This window comes from Mustela lutreola, chromosome X (assembly GCF_030435805.1).
Source record: "Mustela lutreola isolate mMusLut2 chromosome X, mMusLut2.pri, whole genome shotgun sequence".
Taxonomy (NCBI): Eukaryota; Metazoa; Chordata; class Mammalia; order Carnivora; family Mustelidae; genus Mustela; species Mustela lutreola.
In genome coordinates this window covers 91,496,741-91,512,576 of record NC_081308.1, presented here as the reverse complement: position 1 = coordinate 91,512,576, position 15,836 = coordinate 91,496,741, and the positions used below count along the sequence as shown (strand labels likewise).

Genomic DNA, 15,836 nt, shown 5'->3' with positions numbered 1-15,836 from the left:
ATTGGTCATTTTACGTGGTAGAAACAAAAAAATTTAATATGCTATGTGTATATTAACACAAGTGACTTACAGTTTGGCATATGGCCCTTGCAGAATTCTTTTCTTCTTGGTAGGGCTCAAACTTGTATATCCAGTTTGAAAACACTGAGAGCTCATAGGATCATCATCTTGACGCCGTTTGTTAGTATCTCTTTCCTGACTTTGATTTTCTCTTCTAGCCGCTTGGGATGTTGAAGGTTGGTTGGCATTCTAAAACCAAAAATTTAGAGAAAACATTTTAAACTAATTCACAAAAATTAATTTTCTTAAAAGACTATAATTTTAGTTTATTCATTTTTCATAATCTTAAGAGTTATCACAATATTTTTGCAATCATAAAAGTACTTTTAAAAAGCTGATTGATAGATAGGATTATATTTATCCTAATGCATCTGGTATTAAAATTTTTTAAAGGAAGGTAAACAAAAGCTCTTATACTAATATAACCGAAAAGTTGGACTAGATGCTCATTTCTATGTAAACAGAAATCCTAGAAATAATTTTTAAAAAGATAAATTCACAGAAAAAATTAACTCATTTGTCTTAATTGTGCCTAGGTTCAGTAGTGGTCTTTTCTGCTAGAGCCTTTATCCTACAAGTGTCATTGCTATGTCTTAAAAAATCTGGGTGAGACTGCCATGCCAGATACAAAGATTAAAAATTTCCTATGAAAGCGTTCCTATAGTTCTGGCCTGGACAAAAAGGAATGGAACTAATATAATCATATATACCACCTGGGAATTTAAGTAAAGAGAATCATAATAGGCTCAAATTATGCAGAAAGCAAAAATAAGATACCAAGTGTTGAAGGCCCTGGGAAATATCAGAGGCTGTGACCTTCAGCCCAGCCTACTTCAAAATAAATAACAGGAAAAGGAAACAAATGAAAAACATAAATGATTTTTTTTTCCTCTGAGGTTTACATCATTAAGCATCAATACATGTAAGTTCTGAATAAAATGTACAAGGTACCAATTGTAATTATGATCACAGTGCATTCAGAGATATACTATTAATTCTCTGGCACCATACCCGAAGTGTTTCTGATGCTGAGTCACTTTCAGTTGCACTGGTATGGGGGATATACTTTATAACAGTAATTATCCCCTGAATTGCAATGCGCTTTTGTTCCCTATACTGCAAGTCTTCAATCTCCTTCCTCACTTCACTTATAGCTGTCAAGAGCGACTCAACTGCAAAAGAATAATTCCAAGGAAATTGTAAGTTTTAAAGAACTGAAATGATAAAAATAAGAATTAGATTTGCAATGTCATTTCACAACATGAAATCATAAACTTGCTACATAACTTACATTTGTGAAACTTAAGTTGATGCTTGGCATCATCTTCTTATGCCATTTTTGTAAAATAGGCAAAATATAATTATCAGTTAAATTCTGATACAGTCCTCTAGTCTGGAATCTTAATTTGAATTTAAAATTTTGCATATTGAATGTGTAGTTGACCATTGAACAACAGGGGGTTAGGAGCACCAAGCCCCTTGCAGTAAAAATCCATGTATAACTTTTGACTCCCCAAAAACTTTACTAACAGCCTACTGTTGACCAGAAACCTTATCGATGACATAAACAGTTGATGAACACATATTTTATATATATATTATATACTGTATTCATACAATAAAGTAATCTAGAGAAAAGAAAACATTAAGAAAATCCTAAGGGAAAAAAACATTTATAGTACTCTATGTATATTTATTGAAACAAATCACATATAAGTGGATCTGTGCATTTCAAACCTGTGTTGTTCAAGGGTCAACTGTTATTGACACATATTTCAAAGTATAAAGTGTTGCTTAGCCACTGAACAGAAACATACATTTTAATATATATGACCATATCCTGCATATTGCTGCCATTATTTAGATGATAGGTCAGTTTTCAAAAATTTCTCTTTTTTTCCCCAAACAATGCAATTATCCCATTGCTTTTAAAAAGTAATATACTTACATTATACTTTTCAACCATCATATCTTAATTCTACTTAAATAAATTAATGTTAGTCCTCTCATCAGTATTTTTTCTGTATTTTATTTACTTTGGTGTCATTTTTATTTAAAGGTAGTGCTCAATTGTGTAATATCCAATATATGTCATTTCACAAGAGTAGCATAATACAGTGTCAGTATCTTGATATCAAATTATCTAGTGTCTCTTTGATAGCTTTAGTCTCTGTATGTAATGTCATAGGAGTTTGGGACTATTAAATGCAAATTTTATCTCAATAACATTAAATCAAGATATGATGTCCAGTTAGTCATCATCTATGTTCTCCCTTTTTCTAGTCTAATAAAATCCAAATATTAACCTTTAGGAGGTATGACATATATTTTTAGATCATGAAAAAGATAAAATTTTTATGAGTGTTGTTATATATATTAGCTCATGATATGTATCACACATATGGCACATAAACATATCCTATATGACTAGTAATTACATTAGTACCTTTGACAGAACTACTGTACTTCGAAAAGGTCTCTGGCACTGGTGGATAGGGGTAATAGCCACCAATAACAGTATTCTTCATTTCCTCATTATCGTTCCTTGTTTTAATCCAATGAATAAAGTTTTTTACCTTGGTGTCATTGATATAAGGCTGGTTTCTATGACCTTTTTGCAAGAGGGGTAAAACCAAAAAAAAAAAAAAAAAAAAAAAGAGAGGAAAAAAAAAATCACCGTAATAACTGTATGGACTATTTTTTTTTTATAAAAACAGTTTAATATCAAAATATTCTCTTATGTCACCAAGAAAAGAAGTTCATTTATGCAATGTGTAGCAGATCACAATATGCATACAAAAATGATCAAAGTCAGTAAATCAATCCTATGTTGATAAGGAAATCAGACATATTACAATTTAAGAGGAAAAAACCATAGCTGCCTACAGGATACTGTGAAGTTATAATGAAAAGAAAACTAATAATCTGGATTTTTCTAACTATCAAAATGCCTGGCATCTTCTTAAAAAAATGGATTTTTAAATCATGTATTAATCTAAAGGTATGGCATCATGTTTGAACTGAATTGCCTATAATACAGCTCAGCATTTAAATTCACATTCTTAAAACATAATTAAAAGTGCCATTTATATCTGATATTGTTAGTGTTTATAAAATGACGTATTGACAAAGATGTGTATTAGTCCCTCTTAGGACTCTTCTATCGACAAATTTCTTAATTATCAACACAGTAGTATTTTAGTAAACATATCACTCCACACTATATCTTCATCTGGAAAATTTCATCTTTATTGCTTTGATCCTGTTACCAGAAAGAATATAGAAAATAATGTGCTTGTAGATAACTAATAAGACTCTTCTTGCTATATAAGTAAAATCTGAGATCAGGGACCAAAATATGAACATTTTTAGTTAGTATTTAAAAATATTGTTTATGGTATCCATATTGTTAGATAGGGCCTAAGTCTTCAATCTATCAAAGCAATTTATGATTATCTACTTTATATCAAGCAGGAATTAAAGTTAACCAAAGGACATAAATGCAATTCTCCAATGACTCACAGAATCATTGCTTCAGTCATAAATAATCTAGAAGCAATACATTTCATAGGCTAAATATTCTTTGCTAAATATTCTTTCAGCAATAAAGGAGGTTAAAACAAAGCTATCTTGTGGTTGAATGTTGTAATGGAAAAGTTAATTTAGTGAATGGAAAATATATTACATCTCCAATAAAGTATAAACCAAGAAATTGCTCACCAGTAATAAACACTCGACTCTCATTTGTAGTGGTTAGGTAAAGCAGTTTAGGTACCTGAGTGTCATTCCTGACAACTTTCAACTGCGTACACACGAAATAGGTCACTGTAGAAAATGAAAACAGTTATGAAGAAATTTCTGCCTTCCAAAGAGGACTTACCAAGATCAGTATCTAACACAGTGCTTCTTGAACTTTAATGAACATAGGAATCACCTGGGACAATTGTTAAAATTCAAATTCAAATGCAGTAACCTGAGATTCTCCACTTCTTATAAGCTCTAGGTGATACTATACTAGTGTAGCCAGTCCTTTGACAACACTCAGAGCAACAAGGATCTAACACTTACCTTTTCCTTCAGATAAAGGATCTCACACTTACTTTTCCTTTAGAAAGTACAATGGCTGCACCTAACTGAAGCTATTCCTTGCTGCACAGTTGAAGACTGCAAGTCTCTCTAATCAGGCATACAACTGAGTGTCAACAGTTATTTCCTACAGAGAAAAAAACTCTTAGTTTCTCCAGGATGCTTTTACTGATTAACCTGATCTAACACTGATCCCTGAATTACTCTGACTCCTTCCATCAGATAGGGGTATACACTATTAACCTGAATTTGCTTATGCCACTGTTTTACAGGTGTTTATCTTAATTAGACTTTAAGTCTCCAACACAGGGCTTATACAACCCATTCTTTTCTAGTCACCTTGCTGAATTGTTTTCAACTGTCTATCAATTAATTAGTTAGGTAAAGTTTCATTAAACCAACATTTTTTTTTAAGATTTTAATTCATTACATGCCAAAACGGTTGTTGTCTTATGAACTAGGAAATGAAGAAATGTAAATTCTTGTAATCTTACAATAATGGTAAGTTCTCATTTGAGATAAATACTTCCTAAGAGTATGATAATAACAATAAATTCATTTACTATATCTAAATTTTCCTAATTCTTTATCTTATAGCAACAAAAATAAAGGAAATCTGTTGAAATGACTAAGAATAATTCTCAATTTACATCACTCTTCCTTTATGTAAAAATGGTACAAAATGTCACTATTCATGGTTAAAGATGTTGATATAGGAATATTAAAGAAACTTCTCTCATTTCATGACTGTTAAAAATCAGACATTCCGACCTGACACCTTCTAGCTGTTTGACATCCAAGAAATTACTTAACTCTCTGGACTTTAGTTTCCTCACCTGTAAATCTATAAAAACATCAACTTTTAAGATTAACTGGGAGGACAAAATGAGATAACATGTATGAGCATCTGGTACATAGCAAACACTCAATGTTCATTCTCCTTAGTTTTTCACTCTCCTTAATCAAAAGTAAAAAAGATTCTCTACTACCAAGGGATTCTGGTATTATTCTAGAAGACACTTGGTCATGTTCCCCTTCATGGGCCTGAAGCCCCCTTAATACTCACCATTCATTTGATATTTTTTTTTCACCTTGATCAAAATAACAAACATAACTCGTGACTGTTGTCAACTACTGTACTAGAGTAAATCTCACCAAGGTCCGTATGAGGCTTTCTCAGTAAGATGTATTTCACGTTATCCGAAAAAATAGAACATGTATACTTGGTAACATTACTGTGAAGAAATCATGATCTAAAACGTGTTAGCTTGTTGTTTCAAGTGGTTACAAAGAGAGAGGGTCCTGGCGATAAAACCCACCTAAAATGAGGTAATGGAATTGTCACCAGAAGTCATTACTATCAATCATTTATGCCCTGAGAGAAGTTACATGAGAAATCATAGCCCCCTCAGCTTGGAATCCCATGCCTCGGTTTTGGCTAAAACTCTTTCTGCCCTCTCCTTCAATAGTTGAGGTGAGGTTTAGTTTCATCCAGATATATTTTAAAATTTTAATCTCACAAGCAGATGGTAGAATCTAATAAGGTAATATCTGAATGGTGTGGTATGCTGCTGTTTTGCATAACCAATAAAGGGGTCGCAGAACAGCTCTCTATATGGTCTCTAGGTATCCTGATGCTCTACAATTTTTACCTTGTTGTTGATTTTAAAAATTACATATGGTCAAGATTGGAAGTTTTCCCAATGTTGGCAAAAATTAAACTATCAGTATTTTATTAATGTAATCATTTGAAAAATAGTAAAATAACACACTATAGATATAATAGCTTTATGCTACAAGGTGATACAAGAAAAAAACCCACTGAGGGGTGCCTGGGTGGCTCAGAGGGTTAAGCCTCTGCCTTCGGCTCAGGTCATGGCCCCAGGGTCCTGGGATTGAGCCCTACATCAGGCTCTCTGCTCAGAGGGAAGCCTGCTTCCCCCTCCCCCGCCTCTCTGCCTTCTTGTGATCTGTCAAATAAATAAGTAAAATCTTTTAAAAAAACCCACTGAAGTTGTTAGAAAGTATTAAATATACTTTTTTTCTTATTAGGGATCTGAAGCTTACCTAAAATGTTTTCAAATGAATAAAATTAGTGGGAAAAATACCTCTGTATCTAAATAAATGCAAAGGAGAAAGGTCAACACCAAAGTAACTAAAATATTGACCAGCTGGTATAACATTGCCAATGTACTATTAACTTAATACTCAAATGAAATCATACTTACCACTGTCATTATTTAATTACATAGTCTGTCAATCCCCTACCAATTAATTCTATATTAGTGAAGTCTTCATTGTCTTTTTTGGGGTCTACTTAGTCAATTTTGAAATGGATACAAAGGGAAATGAATGCCTATGTTTTAGCTTCACAGAATGTTAAGCTTTTACACCTGAAATGCTAATGATGAGAATTGATAAGAGCATCTATTTTCTGAAAAATTGGTTTCGATCCCAAATTAATTCTGAATAGAAAATCAGAAGGTGGTTAATATCAGTAATACCAAATATAATATCAATACAAAAAAGATTTAAACGTGCTATCACATTGCTTGAATTTGCTAACTCTTTATCATGCCACTCCATAAGTCAATATACACTCTAACACTTTAAGTTCATGCCCCCCCTTCCAAAAATAAAAATAAGATGCAAATACTGGATTGACTACTTGGGTAAATATTTTCAAAGATTTCTGGCTGAGATGTAGAAAACAGCTCCACTATAAATGGCTGTTCTGAAGTCCCATCAGCGATGTGAATCCAGCGATATGACCAAAAATCTTCACGGTTTTCTATATGGATAGGATATTAGAATAAATAAAGGTAAATAATTATTCATGTATAAGCACAAAACTATTCACTGAAATACTTTTTACAACTTTCAATTTTAAAAGCTTACCTTTCTTTTTTGACCGCTGGACCCTTCCTACAAAAACTAAAATGCCAATAACATCACAGATATGATTTTTTGGCATATCATCCAGTTCTGACCTAAAAAAAGCAAAATGGTTAAATACTGTATTTTTAAACAGTTAAAAAGCATTCTGAAATTATGATTGTGAAAACATAGATCTATATAATTGATACAGCATAATTTGGGGTAGATTTTTGAGCAGTAATAATACACTGTTTCAGTGGCTAATGTTAAAAATTAATATTTAAGGTATTTTACATGAATATTCTACCTTGTGATAAACCGGTGATTTAATTTTGGCAATCTCCATTCAGGTTTCACCTGCTTTTCAGGAATGATAATTATGTTAGTTGGAGGATCTCGAAGGTTCAGGCAGATTTCTGAAAAACAAATATGTTACTTTAATATGACATTTAATATAGATAAAAGAATACACATGCATATAAATTACACAGCAAAATATTAGCCTGAACTTTTTTGGGCCTACCACTAATTTTAAGAACTAGACCATTATCAATAGCTTCCTTTTACTCGTTCCTATATTATCATATCTACTTATCTCTCAACCAAAGGTTAGCAATTTCTTAGATTTTGTGTTTTATCATTTTTTTAATTAAAAAAAGGTTTAAAACAGACCTGTACCCCTGGGGATAAAAATATATGTTTATAAAAAATAAAAAAATTATAAAAAAAAATCATTTATATTTGTTTGGTTTAGTTTTTAAATTTTATATGAATGACCTCACAGCATATTCAGTGTTCTAGGTCTACCCTTTTCACTCAACATTACAGTCTTAAAATTCACCCATGTAGCCGCATGTAGTGTTTTTTTTTCTTACTCCCACTGCTGAATAATATTCCAGAGTGCTGATATATTACAATTTTTTTTAACCTATTATTGTGTTGATGGACATCTGGATTATTTCCTGCTTTTGCTATTACAAACAGGGTCACTATCAATTTTTAGTACATGTCTCCCTGTGTACCCAGGCAAAACTTTTCTGGGGTATTATACCCAGAAGGGAAACCCTGGATTGTAGCATGTGCAAAAGTTCCACTCTATAGGCTAATTCCAAACTATTTTCAAGTAATTAACCTACTTACAGTTTTACCAGCAATGTGTAGGAATTCCCATTGATCAGCATCTTCTCCAAATTTTGCTACTACCAAATTTATTTTTTGTCAATTTAGTGACACAAAATGACAGTTTGTTGTGGTCTTCATTTGCACTTCTTTTATCACTAATTATGTTGAATGACATTTCATCTATTTATGATTCATCCATGCATCCTCTTTTTAATTTTTTTATTTTTAAAGATTTATTTTTATTTATTTGAGAGAGAGAGAGAGAGAGAGAGAGAGACAGGCAGCGGGGAAGGGGGCAAAGAGAGAAGGAGAGAGAGTAATTTTACTCTGCACTGAGCATGGAGCTGGAAGCAGGACTTGATCTCATGACCCTGAGATCAGGACCTGAGCCAAAATCAAGAGCTGGACACTTAACCAACTGCACCACCTACAAGTCCTTCATGCACTCACTTTTGTGAAATACCTGCTGTGTCATTTGCCCACTTTTCTACTGAATTTTTAAATTTAATTTTTGAAAAGATTGTATTTATTTTATTTTAGAGAGGGAGAACACAAACAGGAGGAGGGGCAGGAGGAATACCAGACTTCCTGCTGAGCAGGGAGACAGCCACTGGACTCCAACCCTAGGCTCAGGCAGACGCTTAACTGCTTACCAGGTTAACCACTGAGCCATCCAGGCACCCCTGATTTTTTCTTTAGTTGAAGGACTTCTTTTTATATATTGGATACTAATACTTTGTTGATTATATTATTGCAAATATATTCACCTATGTGTACATTGCTTTTTATTCTTTTCATGGTGTCTTTTGATGAAAAGAGTTAATTTCAAGGTAAGTGTGGTGGGGGTGGCAGGTGATGGGGAGGGGCAGTTTCCCCTTGCCGCTCCCTTATGGAGAAGGAGGCACCCTCAGCAGGCCCGGATGCTCTCATCTCCTCCTGTACTGAAAGGAAGGCACTGTCCTTCCCCCCACTTCCAGCTCCTCAAGAAGCATGGCCCCTGAGGCCTGTGTGGGCGAGTAAGCAGAGGCAGCCAGGACTAGGGCCAGATAGTGGAGGGGAAGCCTCATGGCAAAGCCGTATGGCCGGCCTCCAATTGGAACTGGAGCTACTCTGCCAAGGTTTAAAAACTTTAAATGAGAATAAAGAGTATTATTTACAAGGAACTGAGAATGAATAAGTCATCTCTAAGGGCTTCCAGGCTTTTTTTCATAAGAGAGACCATATTAAATTAATGTATTTAAAGATTGCATAATCCTGCCTCCAGCACCAGTGGTTTCTCTGTTTTGTGATCAATGTGACTCACAAGAACTTCTTTAGTAACAAATGAAATGATCCAGGGGCATGGAAAATAATGACTTTTACATTGGTTTGGGATTGGCTATGAGTTCCAGCATTTTCACTGGCAGGAACTTTACTTTGGGGGAAAAACAAAGTCTTCTGCCACTTGCCTGGAAGGGCTCCATGAGAGCAGGTCAAGGTGGCCACGCATATCTTAAAGAATGGTTGTGGTGAGCTGGATTGTTATCAATGGGAGCAGGTGAGGTGGCCAACCTTGCTGCATAAGCCTTCGCACCAGCCACCTTAGGGACTCGGGGGCTCTCAGCATCCTAGTGCATATTATGCCTTCCTCATACTTTGTAAATGAAAGACTTAATCTCATGGGAAAATTGAATGTTTGCTAAGTATTCTAGGATCTACAGTTATGGTCATTCATGCTCCAAAAGAAGGGGGGATCGAAACTTTAAACGGAATGTCTCACAAGCTGGGAGATCTAGGTTTTGTGGTGTTTGCAACACTTGTGGTCATTGTGTCATTGATATTAATCTTCATGGTGGGACCTCGCCATGGACAAACATTCTCGTGTACATAACAATCTGCTCTGTAACTGGAGTGTTTTTAGTCTTCAGTGTTAAGGGCCTGGGCATTGCTATCAAAGAGCAGTATGCTAGAAAGTCTGTGCTGTGACATCCCCTGGCCTGAATTCTACCGCTGAGCCTTACAGTCTGTGTGAGCAGACAGATTAATTGCCTGAGCAGGGCCCTGGATATATTCAACACTAACATTGTGACTCCAATATATTACCTATTCTTTATAACATCAGTTTTTAACTTGTTCAGCTATTCATTTTATGGAGTGGCAAGTCAAGCCTGTTTATGATGTTGTTGTTACTTTAGTGGTTTCTTTACAATCATTGTGGGAATATTCTTGCTGCAATCCTTTAAAGACGTCAGTTTTAGTCTAGCAAGTCTCCCTGTGTCTTTTTAAAAAGATGAGAAAGCAATGAAGGCAAATCTCTCTAAAATGTATGGCGTTCTTAATAATAATGAAGAAAGCCTAACCTGTGGAACTGAACAATACAATGGTAAAAATATCTCCCGAGGAAATAGAAATCTCACAATTTTTAAAGAAAAATGTAATTAGGGACTCCTCGGTGGCTCAGTTAAGCATCCGCCTTTGGTTCAGGGTCAATTTTGGGTCCTGGGATGGAGTCCTGAGTCAGGCTCCTTGCCTAGCAGGGAGCCAGCTTCTCTCTCTGCCTGCTGATCCCCCTACTTGTGTTCTCTTTCTTTCTGACAAATAAATAAAATCTTAAAAAAAATGTAATTAAAAGGTTAATCTACAATTGTGTTATAAAGTGAATTTGAGTATCAGAATGTGTCTGAAAAAGCACTGTTCTCAAAAATATGTTCTCTGGAGACAATGCTTTTTAAAGTTTCACTGATTTGGACCAAAAAATTACTTTTCTTATATTTACATGATGGTAGCTCACTAAAATGACCTCAGTACATGGTCCATTTCTAGTAACACTGTATAACTGTAGACGTATTTAAAATTTTCCTTCACCAAAATTTAAATGCACTGAGTTCTAAGTCTATAAAAATGCTTTACTTTTTCATTGGTGATGAAAACCTGAAATGTACATTTGTCATCCCCACTCCATCAATCTCTGATCACTTGAAGGTTTCCTGATTTATAAAGGAACAAAATTTTCCTAATACATTATCCTGTGATTTACCTTACCTATAAAAATGACTCCTGTTTGATGGAATTATTTTAATCTTGAAATGTTAGTTTAAGAGAATTCTAAGTTAGAAGAAAAAGTCAATTTACCAAACACAAAAGGGTAGGAAGTTGCCTGATGGAGATGTTTCTAATGCTGTAACTTATCACCACACATTTGAGATGGTCTTCCTATTCCTTGATGGCACCTTGCTAAACCAGTGCCACCTGTGTCTTTCAGGCACCTGACTGATTTAATTCTTCACTTTCTCTAATCCCTTGATATCTGGAACTTTGATTACCATCTTATATCAGCTCTTGTATTTTTCAGCATATTTTCATGAGTTAACAACTCTGGGAAATAAAGTCAAAAGACTAATTTCTTAAATTTAGCTCATGTTATAATAAAAAGACAAATTGAAACCAAAAAAATTTCAATGTAGTTGGGCTTATTAATCATTCATTTACAAATGATATTTCCTGTGTCTTCTCCAAGAAAATCCTTCCTTATTCCAAGGTCAAATGCATACTTCTATATAAGTACTTATAAAAGTTTTGTCTTTTACATTTGCTGTATCTGGAATTGACATTTTATATGGGGTAAGGTAAGGATATTTGTCATTTTTTCTCAAGTATGTAATTATTTTTTCCAATACTATTTACTTCCTTGATGATCTGCATAGCACATCTATCATATCAAATTTTTGTGCATTTAAGACTATTTCTCAATCTTATTATGATTTGCTGGTCAGTTTGTCTATACCTATATCTATATTACATGGTCATAAATTTTTTATAATAACTCATAACATTTATGAGAGAAGTCTTCACTCCCTCTGTAGCCCCTTATTTTCTTCAGAACTATCTTGGCTATTCTCAATAATTATGTGCCTCCATATAAATTTTAGAATCAATTTGTCAGTTCCAGAAAAAAAATCTTACAGAATAACACTGAATTTGCAGATCAATTTTGGGGTACTTGATAAACTTATGAAACTGAGACTGACTTCCTACCTGGGAATAGGGGTTATTTCTTCATTTATTTAGAGGGCTTTCTATCCCCTTTTATGCAGTAGGTAGTATTTCCTAAGAATTTGCTGTTTAGCAAACAAAGATTAAAACAGGATGAAGAGGGGGCGCCTGGGTGGTTCAGTCAGTTGGGCATCTAGCTCTTGATTATGGCTTGGGTCAGAAACTCAGAGTCCTGGGATCAAGCCATGCATCAGGCTCTGTGCTGAGGGTGGAGCCTGCTTGGAAGAATTTTCTCTCTTCCTCTTCCTCTGCACGCCCCCCCCCCACCACATGCGAGCATGCTCTCTCTCTGTCTCAAAAAAAAAAAAAAAAAAAAAAAGAGAGAGAGAGAAAAACCAAAAACCAGGATGATGATACTCGATTTCTCATCTTGCCTATTAGCAGTCACATGATTCTAAAATTCACTTTACCTTTAAGTGTTTCAGTCTTTTCACATACAAGTGAAGAAGTTTTGTGTTACATATTACGTTGTACCTACAAAATAGTGTGCATTTTACAAAGCACTTACACAGTCACAGTTACCTGATTATATTTAAGTTCCCTTCCAGCTCCAAAATGCTAGGATTTTGAATGAAATAAATAGTCCTTTCCTACCAAAACCCCAAACACTTGATTCTATTATCTCAATAGGTATTATATAATACAGTCCAAAAAAAATCTCAAGATTTTAAAATGTTTATTTGGGATGCTAGCTGAATACTATTGGATAAAAGGTAGGATAGAGTTATATGCAAAATAGCAATAATAAAACCATGTATTACTAGCAAATATGTCTTATGTTTTACAAGAGAATTTTCACCTATATAGGGTTCCATTTATTTGGTCTTTTAAAAAATTACATCTTAGTGTCTATAACTTGGAACTACATATGTAAATATGAAAAAATAAATCAAGATAAATTACCCCAATAGTCTGTCTTTCAACATCAATACCTGGAAGGCAGTGATAGTACCACAAACCCTTATTCCCTTACTGACCAACCCTAGCCCCCAATATATACTTTCTCATTTATCCTATTCATAACATACCCTTTTATTATTTGTAATTCCCACTCACACTTTTTTCTACCCAATTCATTCTCCCACTCTCCTGACCATTCATTCTTTTCTCAACTACATTTCTGTTCATTTCTGTTCCCTTTTTGTTTATCACATCTTCTTACTGTTTACTGTCATTAAACCTTGATTTATTGTAATCTGTTCATCTTACTTATCTGTACCATTAGACTACTTTTTCCATGTTTTTATTTAAATTTTGGTTGATTATCATGCAGTGTAATTTATTACCCTGATAGACTAATTTTTGGGGATAGTACTCTGTATTACTTATCTTTGTATCTTCTGTGTCTAGCATGGTTTACAAAACTGTCTTCATTTCTCCTCAACAGATCATTAACCCATTTGAGCTTTTTAAAGATCACAAATCAGTAGTTCTCAACTTTAGCTGTGCATTAGAATTACCTGACGATTTTTAAAAGCACACCAACATCTTGGTTCCCTCCTCAGAGGGATTAAATCAGAATCTCTGAACCTGGCATGCTTACCGTTCTTTCAGGCTTCCCAAGCGATACTAATGTCCAGCCTGGGTTGAGATCTGCATATATGTGTAGGCTTAGCTAACGACAGCCTGCATATGGTTGCTTGATTTTGCAAATAAAGTTTCACTGTAACACAACCATGACCATTCCTTACATATTATCTCTGTCTGCTTTCACTCTATAAAGAGGCAGAGCTGTGTACTTATGACAGAAACTATATTTATTGCCTTTATAGAAATAGCTTGCTGACCCCTGATAAAGAGGGGAAAAAATCCTATTCCTTATTAAAAAAGTATGGGATAAAGTAAACTGATGCTGACACTGATAAAAAGTAAAACTGTTTTAAAGCTAAAAGAAACATTTTTTATATACGCTAATCCAAGCCCCTCATTTAAAAAAATAATTTATGTATTTGCAATTATTTACCTGAAAGTATAAATAGCCTCTCATATCTTAAAGAGAGTTTCCACTATGAAAATCTGGCCCTGTATTTCTTTACAGCAGAGGTAGCATTCTGCTTGATTCAATTTCAGTGTTCAGTTTTAGTAGCTGTTTATCTATTGATCACATGTTGCCTATTGTTCTACTTCCCATATGTTTTTAAGGTATAGAAACAGCCATTAGTACCAGACACATTTCTAGATTTCTCCACAGCCATGTAAAAATTGTGATTTAAATTAATTCTCGTTACACCAGGAAAATAGTGTATCTCATCAAAAGAACACTAGGTTAGGGGGCAGAAAAACTAGGTTTCATTTTTCACTATGCCAGTGACTTATTACATGACATCAACAAATTTACTTACCTTATCTGTTACTGATAAACGTCTCAATTTTTACTAAAGCATTTTTTTTTCACCTAGATATGCTTGGTTGTGGAAAGGATTTACAAATTGATAGACATAATAATACATGTTGCGAATTAGCTTCTTTTCACCAGTTTTTTCCTATATATTCTCAAGTAAGTCCCAACGTCAATATTAGTTTAATTTCTTACCTTTCTATCATAAAAAGCAAAGAGATAATGGACTAATTGTATCAAACTACTAGGTAATGACTTGTTCATCCAGGAAGACATGATTGATGTCTATCAAATCCTTAAGATTTTAATAAAGAATCATATGAGATTTTCCTAAATAAACACATATTTAAGGAAACAGTGAAAAAAAGGCTATATTATCTGTACATTCCCCAAGTAATTAAACTTAAATGTGTTAGTAGGGAATTTAGAAATACATAGAAATACAGGTCCAGTATAAAACTATCGTGAACCAAAAACAATACTTAAACTTGCTGAGTGATATAATCTACAATTTTGAAAAAGAGAAAGGCAAAAAATCCATATCCACATCTGAAAACAACCACTTAATTTTAATGCTTCAAAATATTTAGGATGACGCCAAGATGTCAAACTTTGATTTCAACACTAATTACGAAGAGCCTTTTCAAAATTGCAGCAATTCAATTGCATTTGAATATTGACTGTGGGCTAGATAACAGCAATTTTTCATTTTTAAATTTCCTGATTTTGATAACTGTACTGTGACTATAGTATAGAATGTTCTTGTTCTTAGGAAATACACATCGAAATATTACTGAAATGTTCTAAGGTAAAGAAGATTGTGTGATGGCTGCCACTTACTCTCAAAGGTTTCAGAGGACAAATATATATATAGAGAGAGGTGAGGAATGATAAAGGTAAATGTTAACAATTGTTGAATCTGTGTAAAGGGTATATGGAGTTCTTTGTATTGTTCTTTCAACTTTTATGTAAGTTTTAAATTATTCCAAAATAAAATGCTGTCAAAACCTTTTTGGATAGCACCTTATAGTAACAGAAAAGCATATTTAAGTCATTAATTTAGTATTATAAGACAAAAATGAAAAGTAAGTACATCCTAAGTGGAGTTCATTCAGTAATCAACAATAAACATCTCACATTATTTTTTCTTAATAAATGCAATAATAAATAATTTATTAAGTGATTGTTTAAAATTTTTATAGATAAAGGAATTTAAAGGTTTACCAGGTTCTAACTGATTCAGCAATTTTTAAGAGCCTTTGACTGATATGGTACTTTGAAAATTTATACAAACAAAATAGCCATAAAGCAATTGATTCAA

The 15,836-nt window shown here is 33.7% G+C and overlaps 1 protein-coding gene and 1 pseudogene across 5 annotated transcripts in view; one reads left to right on the top strand and one right to left on the bottom strand.

The window, feature by feature from the left end:
* RADX (RPA1 related single stranded DNA binding protein, X-linked) overlaps positions 1–15,836 on the bottom strand; it is a 78,324-nt gene that overhangs the window by 52,460 nt on the left and 10,028 nt on the right. The window contains exons 4-10 of one of the 5 annotated variants that reach the window (XM_059157858.1): positions 7,331–7,439; positions 7,045–7,136; positions 6,803–6,937; positions 3,781–3,885; positions 2,507–2,671; positions 1,072–1,232; positions 71–249 (exon numbers count right to left, since the gene is read on the bottom strand). In XM_059157858.1, coding sequence (XP_059013841.1) covers positions 71–249; positions 1,072–1,232; positions 2,507–2,671; positions 3,781–3,885; positions 6,803–6,937; positions 7,045–7,136; positions 7,331–7,439 — 946 coding nt within the window. The remainder of the gene's footprint in view (positions 1–70; positions 250–1,071; positions 1,233–2,506; positions 2,672–3,780; positions 3,886–6,802; positions 6,938–7,044; positions 7,137–7,330; positions 7,440–15,836) is intronic. The other 4 variants (XM_059157859.1, XM_059157860.1, XM_059157861.1 and 1 more) reach the window with 4 other exon arrangements.
* LOC131822091 (magnesium transporter NIPA2-like) lies at positions 9,487–15,753 on the top strand (annotated as a pseudogene).